Source organism: Crinia signifera, chromosome 1 (genome assembly GCF_055691185.1).
Source record: "Crinia signifera chromosome 1, ASM5569118v1, whole genome shotgun sequence".
Taxonomy (NCBI): domain Eukaryota; kingdom Metazoa; phylum Chordata; class Amphibia; order Anura; family Myobatrachidae; genus Crinia; species Crinia signifera.
In genome coordinates, this window is record NC_139217.1 from 16,807,948 (window position 1) to 16,828,231 (window position 20,284).

At 41.8% G+C, this 20,284-nt stretch overlaps 1 protein-coding gene across 1 annotated transcript; it reads right to left on the bottom strand.

Moving 5' to 3' along the window:
* Positions 1-18,468: 18,468 nt before the first annotated feature.
* Positions 18,469-19,401, bottom strand: LOC146008220 (vomeronasal type-2 receptor 26-like). Its single transcript, XM_083147714.1, has one exon. The coding sequence runs from the start codon at positions 19,399-19,401 to the stop codon at positions 18,469-18,471; it is 933 nt and encodes a 310-aa protein (XP_083003840.1).
* Positions 19,402-20,284: the final 883 nt, after the last annotated feature.

Genomic DNA, 20,284 nt, shown 5'->3' on the forward strand with positions numbered 1-20,284 from the left:
TTTTCACTTAGTATCACCAATATCACTACATGTTTTCCACAAATAGCAGGATATGCTGCCATATTGGGTCAGATTCCTTTACTCATTTTTATTAATTTCTTGTATATTCAGGCGTGGGGATATATTGTACTACCTTATAGCTTGTGTTTTATAGTTTAAAGTGACTATAGTGTTGTTTTTTTTTTATTAAATATATTATATTATATATTTATATGGTTATGTTTTTATTATTTAATCCTTATGTGCTATATTAGTGTATACTGTGCAAAATAAATTCTTTTAAATTATTATGTTATATTTCGTGTTTCGTATATTTGTTTTGTTGTGTGTAATATTTAGTATTAATCTTATATATCGTGTGTCGGTGAGAAACCTAAGATTAGCCATACATCTCCCCCTGCCCTCCTTTCCTTTCTATCTCCTTCCCATATTTTGCATCTCCCGCTATTTTAATTTTTTCACATTTCACATTTTCCTTTCCCTCATTCACTTTCCCTCCCTCTCCTCCACTCTTCTTCCTTCACTCTCCATTTCAATGTCATGTTATATATGCCCACAAGATCCATTTAAATCCAGTGGATATGGACACATACAGTAACCCATCTCAGTCTCAAACATCACTTACTGTACCACCCCCCCCCCCCAAAAAAAAAGGACACCATTGTATATAACCTTGTTCTTTGAGTTATATTATTGCTACGTATTAATCTATCTTCCATTCTATTTTTTTTCCCATTTATGTTTCCTTTCCTTCCTGTCTTTCCTCCTTCCTTCTCCTTTCCTCCTTACATATTATTTTGAATCCTTCCTACTTAGCTCATCCCCTTATTATTTTTAATTGTCTTTATGTTAATAATCCGTTCCTATTATTTCAGTTATGTTCTATTTAAATTTTCTTTATCCAATATCTAGGATTAATATATTCCATCTATCCCACTTCTTATGATAGGTAGCCATTGATCCTCTGGTTTGATATGTGAAATTCTCATGTCCAGAGGGCTCATTCACCAATGCTCTCCAATGGCTAATATTAGGCACTTCTGTTGCTAACCATTTTCTTGCGATCAAAACCTTAGCCAGTGTAGTTAGGCATAAGACATATTGATATATTATGACAGAATGCGTCTCTCTAAGATCTAAGCCAAATAAACATATGTGTGGTGATATTTCTGGGAGAGTAGGTTCAGTCTTTAAAATGTCCTTCCATACGCATTTCCAGAATTTAAAAAGCCTTCAAGTATTAGTTAGCAAATTTATGCATGATGTTTAATTGAATGTTATTGTTAATAACTCTTATGCTACATGGCTTCATCCATATTCTGTACTCACCACCATATTAGTCTCTCCTCATATTTGTCACGACCTACTTATATGTACTAAGTTTAGAAATGCGGTGATAATATATATATACTAGCATCTGTCCCCGAGCCCTCTCCCCAAGATCTCCTCCCCGAGTTGCTTGACTATAGTATATTATGGTTAAACTGACCCTAGATAATATGCTGATCATTGAAATTTATCTCTGGTTCAATAACCCAAAGTCAAATTCCTCTTCATTTTACCCCTTAAGGTTGCTATTATGGCCAATCCATCACATCTATAGCTACGTTACCTCCCCCCTCCCCCATCCGATTTTATTTCCCTACTCCTTTGCATTGTCTAGCACTTAGAGGATTAACAATTTATCATCCTTGTACCACAATTAGATATAACTTATATCACCCTCCATTATGGTCTCCTTGATCTAGAATATTGGTTCCATTAATGTTGAAGGTATACACTCACCTGCAAAAAGCCAGAAAATCTTGCAATATTTAAAAAATCAGAGGATGAATATAGTATTCCTACAGAAATCGCACCTCAACCTTACTGAAACTTCCAAACTTAATCTCTTCGGCTGGGAAGTAATCGCAGCCTCACCTTATAACTCCAAATCAAGATGAGCAGTAATTCTGGCAAAAAAGCTATTCATCTTGTACCTCTAGATGTATATAAAAACCCTGAGGGTCGCATAGTATGTGCATTAATTCAACTGTCAAGTTTCACATTCAAATCATGTAACATATATGCCCCTAATGTGTACACAAAAGCTTTCTTCAAAAAACTTCTGAACTTACTACTCCCCCATTCTGACCAGAATCTTATTATTTGTGGAGATCTTAATCTTATTTCCTCAGTCTATCTTGACCGCTCCCAACCCCCCGGCAGAACCATTCACCTACCCAAGTTTGGCGTCCCTTCCTTTATTTCCCAGTTACAGGCAGTGGACATATGGAGAGTTATGCACCCGACAGACAAATAATACACGTGCCTTTCCACAGCACATGCCTCACTCTCACAAATTGACTATACCATTATATCCTCGCACTTACTCACAAAAATATCTGCTTCCAATATAGAAACCATTGCGATATCAGACCACGTCCTAGGATGGTTCTCAATGACAACAGGAACCCCAACTAACAAATGATGGCGTTTCCTGACCAACCTCTCTAATTCACCACAATTTCGCTCTATGCTAAACAAATCCTGGCAAAATTTAAAAAAATAAAATTACGAACATTACGAAGTGAACCCAGGCTTGTTTTATCAGACAGCACAATCAGTGTTAAGGGGAACCATAATTGCATACTCATCCACTAACCATCGAAAAACAACAAACACATATTTGTCCTTGCAAGCTAATCTAACGGATACCTATATAGCATTCAAGCAGAACCCTTCCAAATCCTTATACAACATAGCGAAAACTAAGTTTGAAGACATACTACAAACCATGAGTGACAAGCATTTATTCGCTATAGATTACCGCTTCCACAAATTTGGCAACAGAACTGAGAAACTGCTAACAGACTTACTCAGAGGTACACACCCCCCCCCCCATGATTGTCCACCGCCTTCAACAGGATAATGGCTCATACATGACTAATTCTAAACAAATTGCAGGCACCATGTCATCCTTTTATGAAACCTTATACTTTGTCCCTTAAAATACTACTACAGATCATTTGACATGCGCATCTACCACCACAAAATCAGATTTTTATACAGAAACAGACTTAAGTAACCCCTATCCTCAAATTCCTCTAACACTATTGAATCCCCTAGTAACACCAATCTCAGCAACTGAAGTAACCGCAGCGATTAGACATATGAAGCCCATGATAGCCCCAGGCCCAGATGGCTTCACACAATAGAATTTTATAAAACTTTTCTCCCAGACATCTCAGACATTTTAGCCTCAGTCTTCAACCATATGATAGACACTGGTTCAATCCCTCTTTACTTCAACTCCGCCATTATCAAACTCATCCCCAAACCAGGCAGAGACCTATCCTCACCAAGCTCTTATCACCCAATTTCATTATTGAACCTCGACTATAAAATTCTAACAAAAATTCTAGCTGAACGTTTGAAACCCATCTTGCCTGAGATCATACACCCTGATGAGACGGCTTTTATTACAGGCTGGCATTCGGTAATAAACGTTTGCAGAGTATTATCAATGATTTAATACACATCATCCACAAACCCTTCCTCCTGCAATGTAATAATGGCCCTGGACGCTGAAAAAGCAATTTGATATGATATTATGGCCCCACCTATTATCACTCCCTATCCCGCTTTGGTTTTCCTGACCATTTTACATCAATCATAAAAACACTATACTCGGGATCTTCATCACAGGTGTACTGCAATGCTCACCTCTCTGAACCATTTAAGATAGCAAGGGGAACAAGGCAGGGATGCCCTTTGCCCCCCCCCCCCATTTATTTGCTATTGCGATAGAACCTCTTGCTATCACGATTCGTAACCACCCCTCAATTCAGGGTATCAATATCAGAGACATTACACTTAAGGTTTCGCTATTTGCGGACGATATGTTACTGCTTATTTTGATCCCGGCATTGAGTATACCTGTGATCTTGAACCTAATAGACAAATTCAGACAAGTTTCAGGATATAAGATCAACGTAGACAAATCTGAACTCCTCCCACTCACCACCCTCCCTCCTACACTGTTAAACTCACCCTATCTTTCATCCTTCAAAATAGTCAAAGACAATATTAAAGACCTAGGCATCTACATCGCTGCTTCTCTTGCAGACCTACAGTATACAAATCAAATTTCACTTCAGTCCTTACAAAAATATCTACCTCTATTATTAACTGGTTAAACCTTCCACTCTCTCTCTTATGCTGTATTGCGGCAGTTAAAAGCATACTATTCCCCAAAAAAATTTATGCCATACAAATGCTTCCCATTAGCCTCACAAAAGCTAATTTCTTGGCATATGATAAACTGATTGCCAAATTCTTATGGTCTGGGAAAAAAGCCTGATTTGCTACATCCAAATTGCAATTACCAAGGAACCTAGGAGGAATGAAACTTCCTAACCTCAAACTCTATACAATTTCCACCATCTTTCGCTATATTAGTGACTGGCTCTTAAACACTGCTAATCACAAATGCCCCAACTCGGATCAAGCCATTCTTTACCCATTTTCTCCTGCTGGCTCTTACATTCCAAATCTACAGACATACCTGGCGAAATACTAAATAACATACTATTCCATGACACGTACCACATCTGGGTCACTCTAAACAAAAAACTACAACGTGATCCATATAGCTCTCCAGATGTTTCTGTCTGGGGAAATCCTACTTTTCCTCCCTCTGTGTTCAATTCCCTCTTCTTATCATGGAAAGAGAAGGGCCTATCAAATATCTCCAATGTGTTCGATCCTGGGGGACAGATATATCCATTCTCTGATTTACAGATCATCAGAGATGATTCCTGCTAAACACTTCTATATGTACTTGCAACTCCGTCATTATGTTTTTTCCTAAAAAAAATGGTTACATAACTAATTCACACGATCTGATAAACACTCTCAAACAAACTCATTCACTGTATCGTACTAAAGACCTATACTGTACATGCAATTGAATGCACTTGGTTCTGACTTAGCATGGTCTTCTATATGTAACTCTTGGACTTACACTCTTCCCACGATTGCTGATAAACCAAACTCCCTCAAAGCTTATGAAAAAGCTTACAAATACATCAGCTCTGCCTACTATCAAGAAGTTAATCTAAGATTCCTAGACAGAGCTTATATATCCCCTATACAAAGGAAACATTGGGTCAAAGAAGAAACAGGACACTGTAAAAAATGGCATCACTCATCTGCCTTCTTCGACCATTGCATATGGGAATGTGGCAAAGTCAAACGTTTCTGGTACAAAGTGGCTTCCTTCGTAAATAAAACCTTCAGCCTCCACACATCACCAGACCTGCTAGCTATTGTTTTTCTACACTTCGGATCATGGGACTTACAAGGAAAAGCCACGGAAATCTCACCTTTACTCAAAAAAATTATCACCATCTCCAAAAAGCTCATGCTTATTCATTGGACTGACAGTTTCCCCCCTAACCTTTCTGAACTTTCCCATAAACTTCTTCACCTACTATATCTGGAAAGAAGATCAATCCAAATCAAAGACAGCTGGTGCCTTAATTTTTTTTTTTTTAAACTTGGGAACCATTCATCATATCTCTCCTAAAACCAGCACAATTGGACATCTAAAAACCATTTGCAACCACTTCATGGTATACCTCTAGATTTCCTTCCCCAACAACAACCAATGTCTAATGTGCACTTCAATAATCTTAAGTACATTATTGTATACTTCCTTTGAAAGACCTAAGGGACCTAAAAGCGTTACTATGCTCCAATAAGTATAAGATTGTTGTTATTATTAATGTGGCTGTTTCTCTCAATATATGTTAGTCCCCTGTGTGCTAAATCTCTTCCCCCCTTTACATCATGCTATCCCTTCCCACCACCCTCATTCCTCCCCCCCCTACCTTTCTCCTATACTCAGGCATAACGAATACTAGTACTCACACCTATCCCAATTTCTTACCTTTAAAACTAATTTAGATCAATTGAATTATTATAGTGTGGAATCCAGTTTGTTGAAATTATATCCATACATTCCAGCTATTGACACTTTCACGCTAATGTATATTGTTTGCAGATTCCTAAACATCTCAAGTTACCCCCCTATTTACTTGTTTACTGATTGAATGTTCTGGTCATTTGACCTATTGTTATGCCTTATAAAAAACTCAATAAAAATGATCTTTAAAAAAAAAAAAAACATTGCACATATGCACACAGCACACTACACACACATATATACGTATCTATAGCACACCTCACACACTTACACATTGGACAGATACACACAACACTGGGTTGCCTACCTGCCCCTCTCCTTTCAGAAGAAAATGCTCTGCTCCTGGACTTCCCTCGTAATGTATGATTGCCATCACCTGTGGGGAGCCAGGTAATTGATAAGAAAGTTGTTTCGCCAATCGCCTGAATTTGCATGTGTGTGGATGTGAAAAATGAATCATACACATGCACGCAGCCGCACGGGAGAAAAACAATTCAATGGTCACTGACCATCCAATGACTTTTTCCCCGTCACTGATAAGGCAGGCTAAACTGACATTTATCCTGGTGGGAGATGGATGAATTCAGGGCAGGTGCTGACATCAGCTGCCTCCCCCAATCAGACATTGACACGCCTACGTGTGCAGAGGAATGCACTGCATCTTTATGGGAATGTCCATAACACGCTGGTTGTTCCTCTGCTTCCCCACTATGTCTGTCCCCATCCCTCCCACTAAGGAGTAAATGTCCCAGCGAGTGTGAAACCCACCAGAAAGCGTTCGCTCCGCGAGTTTGCACATAATCATAATTGCACAAACCAGTAACATCAGACAGGGGAGTGAATTCGGCCCGCAATAAAGACATAATGTACTTACAATACACAGAAAATGTTTAATAAAGGCATTTCCTCAAAATAATACTTCTCTCCAGTTCTGTAATGAGCTGATATTATTCCTCCTATGATGATGTCTCCTTCCTGGTAATACTTATATTCAAACACCAATCTCTGTGCAGTGAGGTTGCACTGAACGTCTGAGTCCTGCTTTATACGTCCAGGTCCATATCCGGTTATCAGCAGGGATAGTGTAATCATATAAGAGGCAGAGTGTACAAGAGACCAGTACATGGTATACACAGGGTCCTCTCAGTACAAGGGATTACTGCCACCAGCTGCTTATATACAGTATATGGGACTGATTTAGCTGCAGAGCTTAGGCTGCAGAATAAGAAACTAATGCAATAATTGCATCATCATCTTAAAATAATATCTATATTTGATTGCAATAATTTTATATACAGTCAGATTTCTTTATTCCCTTATTTGTAAAAGCAAAAGTGTATTTCTAAAGTTCTTTTTTGAAATGCTTAATTTTAGTGAGTGTGCTGAGCCAATGAAAAGGACATATAGGGGTAATTCAGGCCTGACTTCATGACCAAGAATTCTCACAGTGGCCAATACGGTTTGCAGTACACATGAACAAGGCCATCCTCCAATACTTTTTCCATATGCACACTGTTCGCAAGTCGATTGACAGGTAGTTGGGAGCAGGGCCGACTGGCCATCTGGTATTTCTGGCAAATGTTAGAAGAGCTGATGGCCGGGTGGGCCGGTTTCTTCTTGCAAGGTGGAGGCAGGTCCGTCTGCTCTCTCTGTGTACCGCTGAGGTCCAGGAGAGAGGGGGCATCACAGGCCACTATTCCCCTCTCCCGCAAGCCAGGAGAGGCAGCACACGCATGCGCGATGCATGTATGCGCACGCATGCGAGTGCCCGGCATGTGCATTTGCTCGACAAAGGATGCGTGTGTGCATAAATGCCAGAGCCTGGACCGGCCCAGTCCGTTGCTGATTGGGGGCGTCTGGGGGTGGAAACCTGTCATTTCGTAGGAGTACAAAGAAAAACACAGGCGTGCAAGAAACAACAGTGGGAGTGTCTGTGAAATGGAAGGCATGCTCGAGCATATATGGTCATAAATTTGTATTTTTTAATTTACTATGGCCAATATACAGCCATTCCTATTCATATTCCAGGCATATCCGTATTTCCCACTTCAGGTAAAAGTCCTTACTTTGGGGACAGTGTACTTGGATAGAATTCACAGCAGCAGATGTGTTCGGTTATACATGTCGTTGGTACAGATTGCTACTGTATGAACATGGAAGCCATGCTAACCTTTACTAATGCTGGATAATTAAATACAACTTTATTTAAGGAACTCTCTGTCATTACGCTGTACTGCGCTATGAAAACAGCGCACTCTATGGGGCATGTCTCATTATGGACTGTATATTATACACCAATGGAGCAAATAAAATCACAGGTTACTGTGGTCTAGCAGGCAGAGACACAGCTATACTGTTATCACCAATACTGGTTCGATCCACAGTGGAGTACAATTTTTTTTAAACAGACTACTTTTTTTTGAATCAATAAAGTTATTTGGTGCTTTGCAAATTTCTTCTGCCTTTTGCACAAAAAATTATCAATGGCAGGCTGCCATATACACGATACAGTTATTGTCCTTACAATACTGCAAGTTAAAAAGAATGTTTTTTTTCACACAAGTAGATAAATGAATAGTTTGCAGGAATAGCAGTGTTTGTTCAATGAAGTTATTTAGTATGACACTACTTCCATAAAGTATATAAAGAAACAATTTCAATAAAGTTAAAAGACATTCAAAACATTCAATGGAATGGTACAGTATGCTGATGAGCTACAGTGTACATTGTTTACAATATACAGCAGGCACATACAGACCTTAATGTACATTACAGTATACAGTACCAGAGTTTTAAAGTCAATGGAGAGTTCTGTACCTTCCCCCACAGTCACTCATTTGTATTCATTAGACAGGTCCTTAAATAATGTTTTATTTAATTATCCATCATTAGTATAGGTTAGCATGGCTTCCATGTTCATACAGTAGCAATCTTTACCAATGACATGTATAACCGAACACATCTGCTGCTGCAAATTCTATCCAAGTACTGTTAATGTCAGTATTTTAAAAACCGTTGAATAATGTAGTTGTTACACTATATTTGTTACCTTCTAAAACATACAGCTATTTACCCCTAACAACGGCAGGTTATCACAGTGATATTATTAAATACCTAGCTGAGAGTTCTAAAAGCTTCTCATTCACAGACAATGGGAACACCAAATTTGCATATGACTAGAAGCTGCTGATTCCAGTGTACTGTGACCCTAGCAGATTTAAACCCTTATACTGCTGTATGGGAAATTAAGCTCCACACTTAATACACTGTGTGATTATCGCAGCCGATCACATCGCATCGGATCGCATGCAATATAGTGGCATACAATTCATGCAATGTGATTTTCATTGTAAAGACCCGTTTTTTAATTGTATAGTCACCCATGGGTGATTTCATAGGCCACTATCTAACTACGCACGGAGTTGACTGTATATAGTGTGGCGAGTGCAGCGAGCCACCGAGCCCGAAGCGTGGCAAGTGGCCGCAGAATACATGTAAAGTAATCTGCATCCCTTCGCGGGGCTCGCTGCGCTCACCACGCTTTGGGCTCGGTGGATCGCTGCACTCGCCACACTATATAAAATCAACTCCATGCGTAGTTGGATAGTGGGGGTATGAAATCACCCATGGTTGACTATACAATTAAAAATCGGGTCTTTACAATGAAAAATCGCATCGCATCGTATAGCATGCCTTAAGTACAGTCATGCAATGAAAAAAATCGGGCGTCTCAATGAGAGTTTATGCAATGTATGTGTTATGATGGCCGCCTGGGCACTGGATGGAGATACAGGAGTAAGCAGGCTGGAGGTCAGGCGTGAGCCCGTAGCCGGGACCACCGGTTAGGACGGCCACAGAGAACCCTATTCTGACTCTATTGAGTCCCCCGGGCAGTCCTAAATCCTAAACCCCAAACAAACTAAACAACAGGCTGGACGGCCCGATAACTACAAGAGCTTGGCAGCTCTCCAAAATAACAAAAACAGGAAAATAACCAGGCTCCACAGGAGTACTTACGCGACCCACTGAGAGATAGTGAGTGTGGATCAGAACCAGACACAGGAGCTGAGCAGCGTGCATGCAGCGAACTGGCAAGAGACCAGAACCAAGCAGTGGCAGACAGATCCAAGTGTACTCCCAGACACTGGAACCACAGGATCGGGGAAATTAGCTAAACGCTATAACCGGCATCTGTGCCAAGCAGACGCCGGCTTCTTATTTGAAACTGGCGCCGCCTGCGTGACATCAGGTGTGTTTGCCAGATGCCGCCCGGCCACAGAGAGAAGCTTGGGACGTTGCCCGTCAATGTCCCCAGCCCTGCCGCGCTGCCCAACATCTGACGACCGTCCGGGTGCTGGGAGTCCCAGACGGTGGCGTGCAACAGTACCCCCCCTTGAGAAGGGGTTAACAACCCATTACCACTGGGCTTATACGGGAACTGTCGAAAAGAAACACTTTTAAGGTTGGGCGAATACAGCTCCCTATAAGGAACCCAGACCTCTCCTCGGGACCAAACCCCTTCCAATGCACAAGGAACTGCAGGGAACCTCTCACAAGTTTGGAGTCAAGTATCTTTTCCACACAGAATTCCTGTTGCCCCTGCATGATCACAGGAGCAGAACCACTACTAATCTTGCGAGGAAATTTTCGCGAAAAGACCACCGGCTTAAGAAGAGAGGCGTGAAAAGTATTTGCAATTCTGAGGGACTTAGGTAGGGAGAGACGAAACGCTACCAGATTAACCCTCTTGACAATCCGAAAAGGACCAATGAATTGAGGCCCCAATCTTGCCGAAGGTTGGTGAAGCTTGACATTATGGGTAGATTGCCACACCCAGTCACCAACCTTAAACCGACAAGGACGTCTGGATTTGTCAGCAAATACCTTATTGCGCCACAAACTGCGGACGGTGGCTGGAAACAATATCAGTGGGCAAACCATGCAGTCTAAAAATATGCTGCAGAAACAAAGTAACCATTTCTCTGGCCGAGGGTAACTGTCTGAAGGCCACAAAGTGCGCCATCTTAGAGAACCTATCGATAACGACCCAGATGACATGACAGTGGGACGAGACAGGTAACCCCACGATAAAATCCATGGCCAAGTGTGACCAGGGTTTAAAAGGGATGGACAAGGGCACCAATTCCCCTAGAGGTCATGACCATGGAACTTTCTGCCGGGCACAGTCTGGACAGGACAACACAAAATCCATGGTGTACCGAGACATACCTGGCCACCAGACAACACGAGAAAGAAGAGCCAGGGTCTTAAACACTCCCGGATGACCAGCTTTCCTAGAATCGTTAAATTAGGACAGAACTCTTCATCTCAGAGATGAAGGAACAAATAACTTGTTCTCAGGAGTTTGGGCAGGAGCTCGTCCCTGAGCCTGGCGGAGAAGACCCTCCAAGGTTTGACTTACTCCAGCATGAATGCAAGATGCCGATATGATGGGTCCTTTACTGAACCTACTCTCATGCTGGGGAAGGAAACATCTAGAAAGAGCGTCTGCTCTGATGTTCTTTGAAACGGGTCTATAAGAAATAACGAAATTGAAACGCATGAAGAAGAGGGCCCATCGAGCTTGCCGGGCGTTAAGCCTTTTCGCAGATTCAATGTACTGCAGATTTTTATGATCAGTCAAGACAAGAATCTGATGGGCGGCCCCTTCCAGCCAATGTCGCCACTCATCAAAGACCCACTTGATGGCGAGTAATTCCCTATTCCCAACGTCATAGTTGGACTCAGCCTGGGAAAATTTCCTGTACATGTAGGCACAAGGGTGTAACTCAAGTGACTCAGGATCCCTTTGGGACAGGACTGCCCCAGTCCCTACTTCGAAAGGCATCCACTTCTACCACAAAGGAAGATCAGGGTCTGGATGCTTAAGAACCGGGGCCGAAATGAAGGCCTGCTTCAGGGTCTTGAAAGCTTGCTCAACCTGGGGGGTCCATACAGAAGGATCGGCCCCTTTCTTGGTCAAAGCCACCAATGGCGCCACGATGGAAGAGAACTAATGAATGAAGCACCTACAGATGGGTCAGGTCCCATCTTTGCAGGGGATGGCGCTGGCGTCGCCAGCCGCCATCCCCCGCCAGCGCCATGGCGAAGGTGAGAAGGGGACGCGCGCGCACGAGCGGCGCGCGCGTCCCCTTCCGACGGTGCTTCGATCCGTTCCCCCGGGTCCCCGCCGGCTTGCCGGCGGTAACCCGGGGTTCCCGCCGCCTGCCCGCACCCCCCCTAACCCTGTCCGTCTCCCTGAGGCGGAGACGGACAGGGTTTCCGTCGCGCCAGCGACGGAGACTGAGACGCGCGTGCGCGTGAGACGCACGTGTGTCTCAATCTACTCGCTGGCGAGGATGCTGGCGGGTCGCCAGCGCGTACGTTCTGGCGACCCGCCAGCAAGGATGTAGACAGTAACATACTGTATAATAATTGGCGAATCCAAGGAATCGCTGGATCGCCTTCAAGTTAGTAGGACAGACCCAATCTACAATGGCTTGCAGTTTCTTAGGATCCATCTGAAATCCTTGAGAAGAAATTATGTACCCTAAAAAGGATACCTGGGTTACCTCAAACTCGCATTTCTCTAGTTTGGCGAATAACTGATTCTCCCGCAGTTTCTGCAGAACTTGTCACACTTGAGTTCTATGCGAATCCAGGTATTGAGAAAAAAAATAAAATATCGTCCAAATAGACGACTACGAATTTGCCCAAAAAATCACGAAGGACATCGTTGATAAGGTCCTGAAAGACGGCTGGGGCATTGGAGAGGCCGAAGGGCATTACCAGGTACTCATAGTGCCCTGTTTGAGTACTGAAGGCGGTCTTCCACTCATTCCCCTCCTTAATTCTTATGAGGTTATAAGCACCCCTAAGGTCGATCTTGGTAAATATGGTTGCGGACCGTAGTTGATCAAAAAGTACCGCAATCAAGGGGAGAGGATAGGTGTTCTTCACCGTGATCTTATTGAGGGCACGGAAATCTATACAGGGTCTTAAGGAGCCATCCTTTTAGCCACACAAAAAATCCTGCACTAAGAGGAGACTTGGACGGCTGAATGAACCCTTTTGAAAGACTCTCCTGTATGTAATCGTCCATAGCTTTAGTCTCCGGGACGGACAAGGCGTATAGTCTGCCCTTGGGCAAGGGGGTGTTAGGAATTAACTGAATAGCACAGTCGTATGGACGATGTGGTGGCAAAGTGTCCGCTCTACCATTTGAGAACACATCCGCAAAATCCTGATAAAGAGAGGGAATCTCGGACAGTGAGGCGGAACCTAAAGGGAGTGAAGTGTTCAAACAGTGCTCACTACAGTTAGTATTCCAACGAGCAATCTCCCCTAGACTCCAATCAATGATGGGGTTGTGTCTTTTCAACCAAGGGAAACCCAGCACAATGGGGACTGCAGGACATGATGTTAACAGGAAGGAAATCTCCTGATGAAATAAACCGATGGTCAGCAGCAATCGAGGAGTCTGAAAAGATATAGCCCCATTGGAGAGGACAGACCCATCTAAACCCCCATAAAGTAACAGGCTTAAGATGGGGAATACCCAAACTTTGGGCGATGGTGATATCCAAAAAGTTTCCGGCCACGCCACTGTCAATAAACACGGACCCAGAGAACTTGTCGCCCCGAAAAGAAATACACCCCGGAACTAGTAAAGAATCGCAAGAGGAAAAAAGCTGAAGGCTAAAGTGAACCCTCTCCTAAGAGATATTATAAGGAATAGTCCTCCTCTCTGATATCGTCTCTTTTAATGATGTTGGGGTCCGGTTCAATTGGCCCGTCTCGAAAAAAACAGGTTAGTGTCCGTGGTGAAGGGAAGAAAAAATAAAAGGAATTTTTAGATGGTGTGTGAATTATTTCTCTATTTCTCCGTGTTAGCAAAATATCAAGTGCTGTTCAATAAAATGAACCGAAATAAAGTGTGCGTACCAGACTCACGTTTAGGTAAGCTGGTGTGAAGCTCAAAAGGTATCTTTAGTGATATTTTGTGGTTACTTGGTGGTAGACATATCTTCTTAGATACACTCAGAAGAAAAGAAATACAACATGTGTAGAATTGTAGTGCACGAAGTGTTTGGTAATATGTCAGGGGCTGAAACAGCATACCTCACTCACCAAGGATATAGAGCTGGTAAGAATATAAAGGTTTCTTTAAAATGTGGGTGTACCCCAAATCACAGTAATTTGGGTGGTATTCAAGCTTATAAAGGTTTCTTTCATGTATCCTTTCTCCTCATGTGTCACGTGGTGATTTTCCAGATGGTCTCGGAAAAAGCTTAATATACCATATGTCAGATTTTTAAAAGACTATTTTCTGTGTTTATGGTGGTATGGTTTGCACAAAATCAGTGGAATACCTCACTCACCCTTAAATGGTTTCTATAAAAAAACTAGGGGAAGTGGGCGTACCCCAACTCACACTTGTGTGTCGGGCAGTCCACTCATCAAAGTTTCTTTTATTAGGCGTAGAACCTCAAAAGCATTTCAACATATTCAGTCCAGAATACATGTAGAGAAAAAGATATAACCAATGTGTAGATATCTCCTTAACTTTTAGACCTGAATGTGGGGTAGGCCAGAGGATAATGGTGTACCTTACTCACCACTTTAAGTGGCGGCACAAAGCCTGTAACAGTTTCTTTAGTAATTACCCAGGAAATTAACTTTTATACCATTCAGCATTAAAAGTTTAGAAAAAAAAGCTTTAATCCAGGCAATCCATAGAAAACATCTGGCCCATCAACAGGGTTCAGAACAATATAAAAACAAGTCCAATATAACACCCAAAGGTGTAAAAAATGGCACAATTAAAAACAAGATAAAACAGAGTCCAATACATACATCCAAGGGGTGGTGGCTGTTCACTCCTTTGCAGTAGCATCAATGCGTTTCGGTCTGTGGACCTTTCTCAAAAATTACCATAATTTTTATGTTAACCAACCCATGACAAATCAACTTAACCTGCAGGAAACGGCCGAATAAAAACTACCATCAAATGATGAAGAGGTGATAGATTGCTAAACCAATACCAACAGCATTAAATAGCTCAGTGAAGAGAGAGCGGAATTATAGCATAAGAAGTAGAACCTTGTGATATCTGTAAAACAGGCATAATACGTGCACCAATATAAAACACCCGCTAGATGGCAACAACCCCCAAGATATACAATAGATAAAGGAGGCTAGGAAACCAGTATAAAGATACTGCCTGGCATAATTAATCCTAGTATCTGATGAAAACCAATAGAAGGTGGCCCAATGGTGGTATTAACTGGACAGAAATATTAACTGTGCAGATTAAAATTGGGGTAAAAGCTGCTACAATATATACCTCTAGCAGCATTAGGAGCTCTGTGAGAGAGAGCCATAAAACCCAAATAAAATCCACTTGAGAAAAAAGGCACAGGGAAGTGATCATAAAAGACACAGGCAGAGACCTATGACCCATATAACATCCATATGCAATATAAAAACATGCACGTAACCCTGTAAACAAATATCCACCATATATAAATGATGATCAAAGTGCTGACACTTTAACACACAGAAAAGGGACATCGAATAAAACTATCTCGAATGGAGACTTAATCCATGAGAAGTACTAAAAAAATAGATTCACAGTATAACTTGTAGCCGGCATAAGGGAACCCCTTTTTAATCCCTATAAGCACCAATTTTCTTTCTTTCGTGCATTTGCACGTCACAAATATATGTTGTATGTATGTATGTCAAAGTCGGTACTTGGCGCCCACGATATTTGGTCGCACAACATATAATCGTTTCGCATCGCATGGCATACACCCGATGCACTGCGATGCGATTTAAAATTGTATAAGCCCCCTATACGATGTTTAATTGTATAAGCACCCTAATGGGGGCTTACAATGTTAAATGCACCCCCACACCACCCCCACTATGAACGTGAACCCGAAGCATGGCGAGCACAGCGAGCCCGTGAGGTGCGGCGGTACGCGTCCTACTACCTTTTCATACCCCCACTATCCACGTTGACGTGGAGTTTATTTTATATAGTGTGGCGAGGGCAGCAAGCCACGCAGCCTGAAGCGTGGAGAGCGCAGCAAGCCCCGCGAGGGGACGCGTATTAATTTATATGTATTCCGCGTCCCCTTGGGGGGCTCGCTGCGCTCACCATGCTTCGGGCTCGCCACACTATATAAAATCAACTCCACGCCGACGTGCTTCGCTCGCCACACTTCGGGTTGGCGTCGATAGTGGGGGGTGCCGTTGGGGGTGCTTTTAACATAGTAAGCACCGAAAATGTTTAATTAACTTATAGGGGTCACTTTTAACATGGGAAAACCCTTTAGGGTGCTTATACAATTTTAAATTGCATACCATTGTATATGCGATAGAATGGCATACAATGCCATACAATTCGATTGTATACAATTTAAAATTGTATAACATCGGCTGCCATCGCATACCATCGCATGCCTTATGGTCTGCGATGCGATGAGCGCCGTGCTAGTACACAAGTACCTCAAAGTCTTTTTAACTCTTCAAATTTTCACAAGCCACGGAATCAGATCACCCTGTGAGATTCTATATATTAAAAAATCTGCACAGGATAATTTTCTCTCTTCTTATTAGTTCCAGACATCAATAAAAGTTAATTTTTAAATATTTTTGGGATCATTCCCTCTCTTCAAATATCTTCTTCCTTTGGTGTGCATCCAACCGTGCATTTCTTTCTCTTTATAGTTCTATGCTGCTGCTTACACTGGGACTTTGTTAATTGTTCATAATCTATGTGGATATTTGATGAAAATAAAGATTATTATTATTATTATTATTATTATAATACATGGGTCAAGTTTTCATGGTATGGTGTATTGTTTAACACCTTCATGCATTGTTGCATTTATGGTAGCTTGGTAGGATACTGTGTTGCTGCACCCTACTACACTTTCCTCCAAAGTGATCCATTCAAGGGTCACTAGTCATTCACATGCACGTTGGACTGCTGGTGGATTCCCCCCTGTGGAGTTGTGCCAGATTTTAGGTGCAGGTTTTAGTTAGCTTTCCTCTGGTCTGCTCTGGAGGCGGTGGGCTCCTTGTTTCCTTGCAAAGTCCTGGTGGCACCGGGGTTGGGGGTGAACCTAATTTACCCCTTCGAATTTGGCTAATATTGGTGAAGTCTTAGTTCTGCAGGTGCCTATAGCCTCTGGAGGGATTAACAGAGTCAGTTACTATTGTCTGTCCGGTGTCCCATATTCAGTTAAGTTGATGTCATTTATCATTTATTTATCCTTATCATCCAACAACTGCTCCAGGTACCTTATCTGCTATAGTTCCCTGGTATATACCTATAAAACAGGGGTTAATCCTAACAAAAAGTGGACACATTTTTCCCAAATACTATAATGGTGCTGTTAATTTAGACCCACTATACTGAGTAGCGCAAACAGCTTTTATTGTACTGTGCTGTGATGGCTGTGGCTATAAGTGATATCTTTATAATTATAATGGAAAGAGATAAAAGCTCCTCCCTAAGTTCCTGGATGCCAAAACACTGTGCTTAGCATTTATATACATTTTTTTTTTTTTTTTTTCATTTTGAGTACTAAACAGCTTTTATTGTACTGTGCTATAAGTGATATCTTTATATAATGGGGAGAGATAAATGCTCCTCCCCAAGTTCATCTATACCAAAACAATGTGCTTAGCATCTCTATACAGCTTTATGTAGCACTTTGCATACTAAGTAGCTGAAACACATACTGCATTAAGTAATAAAAGAAGGACCGAATATCATTCGAACCAGCAGCTCATTGGCCGTATTGGCTATGGGACATAGGCACTCACACAACTTCCCCATTGTGCAGGTTTTAGCTAACTATGAGATTCTGATTAATGCTGTCACCTCTACACTGCCACTTCCCCCTTCCCTGGGAGACTGCTCTTTTCACATGTGTGAATAATGTAAATATCATCCAAGTCCCGTAGCCAGAATCCCCTTCAAGCTGGGCAGACAATTGGAGCATGCAACAGCATAGGTTTTTCATGTGTGAGGGGAACGCTGAAGGTGCATCTCATTACGCTAGTTCAAAACACACAGGGGCTGCTTACAAAGGCACACATGTATAAATGTCTCACCATATTACATTTTACCCATAATCTTGTGATTTCCATTGTGACACATTCTTTTTACTCAGACATCAGTTGTGACCAGTGATCATATAATTCTTTATTTTTTTGTTGTTGTAATAAATGTATTTCCTCATTAAATATATAAATACCTGGCAAACAATCAAACCATGCAGGAGAGGAGACAAGGGCTGGGCCAATGTTTATGTCTAAATACTGTATTTTCACTATTGTATTAGATTTACACAGAGCATTAAATGTAAGAATGTAATAGGTTAGATGTGTAACTCTGTAGAGGTTCCTCTACATATTGATAAAAGGGTATGACATCAGGGGAAAAGGTTGAGGCATTGTATAATAATGCTCTACATGAGGCTTTATATATTGTTTTTCACATTAATGATTTTTCTGGAGTTAAGTTCTGGTTTTATAAACAGAATATAAAGTTTTGGGAGAAATATACAGCCCAGAACTCCAGCACATGAGGCCAGTATGGCGAATATCTCCACAGCCACCGCATCTTTCCCCTTGGTGCTCAGATAAGCCGGGATCATTGCAACCCACACACTGCAGAACACCAGCATGCTGAAGGTGATGTACTTGGCCTCATTAAAGCTGTCCGGTAATCTCCTCACCATGAAAGCCAGAACAAAGCTCACAGCAGCCAGGATCCCCATGTAACCCAACATAGAGCAAAACCCAATCACTGACCCTTCATTACACTGAATGATAATTATTCCCTGGTAGGTGTGATGGTCATACTCCTGGTAGGGAGGAGACACAGACAGCCAGGCACTACAGATCAGAACTTGGATAGAGGAGCACACAATGACCACATAATGAGATAATTTGAGTGTGACCCACTTCCTCCAGGTACTGCCGGGTTTGGTGGCTTTGAAAGCAATGCAGACATTAACAGTTTTGGCCAGTACAGAAGAGACAGCTGTGGAGAAGAAGATCCCAAATGACGTCTGCCTCAGCCTGCAGGTTATATCCAACGGCCGGCCGAGGAACAAGAACACACAGAGGAAGCTCAGCAAGATGGAGACCAGGAGAATGAAGCTTACAGTACGATTATTTGCTTTCACAATTGGGGTGTCCCAGCAATAAATAAAGTTCCCTAGTATGAATAATGTTATGGCAGAGAAAGATAAAGCTGTTACTGAAGATATTAGCACCACAATGTCCTGCTCATACGACAGAAAGTTGTATGTTTTGGGAACACATCTGACTTGTCTCTCATCCGGCCACTCTTCATCAGGACACCTATGGCAGATCTCACTGTCTACAATGAAACATAAAACACACATCAATAGTCATTAGAAAAAACAGCCTCTATCCATTTTATTAGCAAAAGGATGTTCAACCATCTGTTAACCTAATGGGGGTATTCAATCCCAGACAATATTTCAAACGGGTGGAAATATTGTCTGTTTTGTCAAGATAAAGTCAAATTGATATTCAATGGGCAGCAAGATTCCCTTTTTTTGGGCGAGAATGCCATTCCTTTCGCCAAATAATGGTCCTTGCACTATTTAACGCTCCTGGTTTTCCAAAAATGAACAGCAAACTTTGCCTTGTTTGCTGCTTTGTGCTCGCCATTGCTCACCCTTGTTTTTTTTATGAGATTTGTCACGTACATTGCTGTTTGTGTATTCAATGTTTAAACAGCTCACTTTATTTTGGAATGCTTCTTTATTTTGTTTTCTGCATCTTTTCTAGGTGAATTCAACTTACGTACTTATTAAAAAAAGTATTTTCTTTGTTTTATGGTGACTCCAAGTCTATTTTTCGTGGTAATCCCCCCCCCCCCCCCCCTCCCCAATGATGCATTTTTTTCTCACTATTTATTACTAGCTGACCCGCCCGGCGTTGCCCGGGAAAACCTTGGGGTTTCTTTATTTCCAAAATTGCTGAAAAATGTCATCTTACAGTATGCTGTGACAAAGACCTAAGATTGTAATTTGTTATAGATTCCAACATAATGTTAGAATGTTTTTGCATTGATACTCAATGATGGCAATGAAATCAGGTGTGGTGTTGTTGTTTGAAACACAACATTTCTGAGTTGAAAACTTGTATGTGTTGATGAATTCCACATCCACTCCTGAGATTTAGCACCTACTGTATGACATATCCTCCAACATCTGAGGGTCAGAAATTGGTACAAAATCAGAAAGGGACATGTCCACA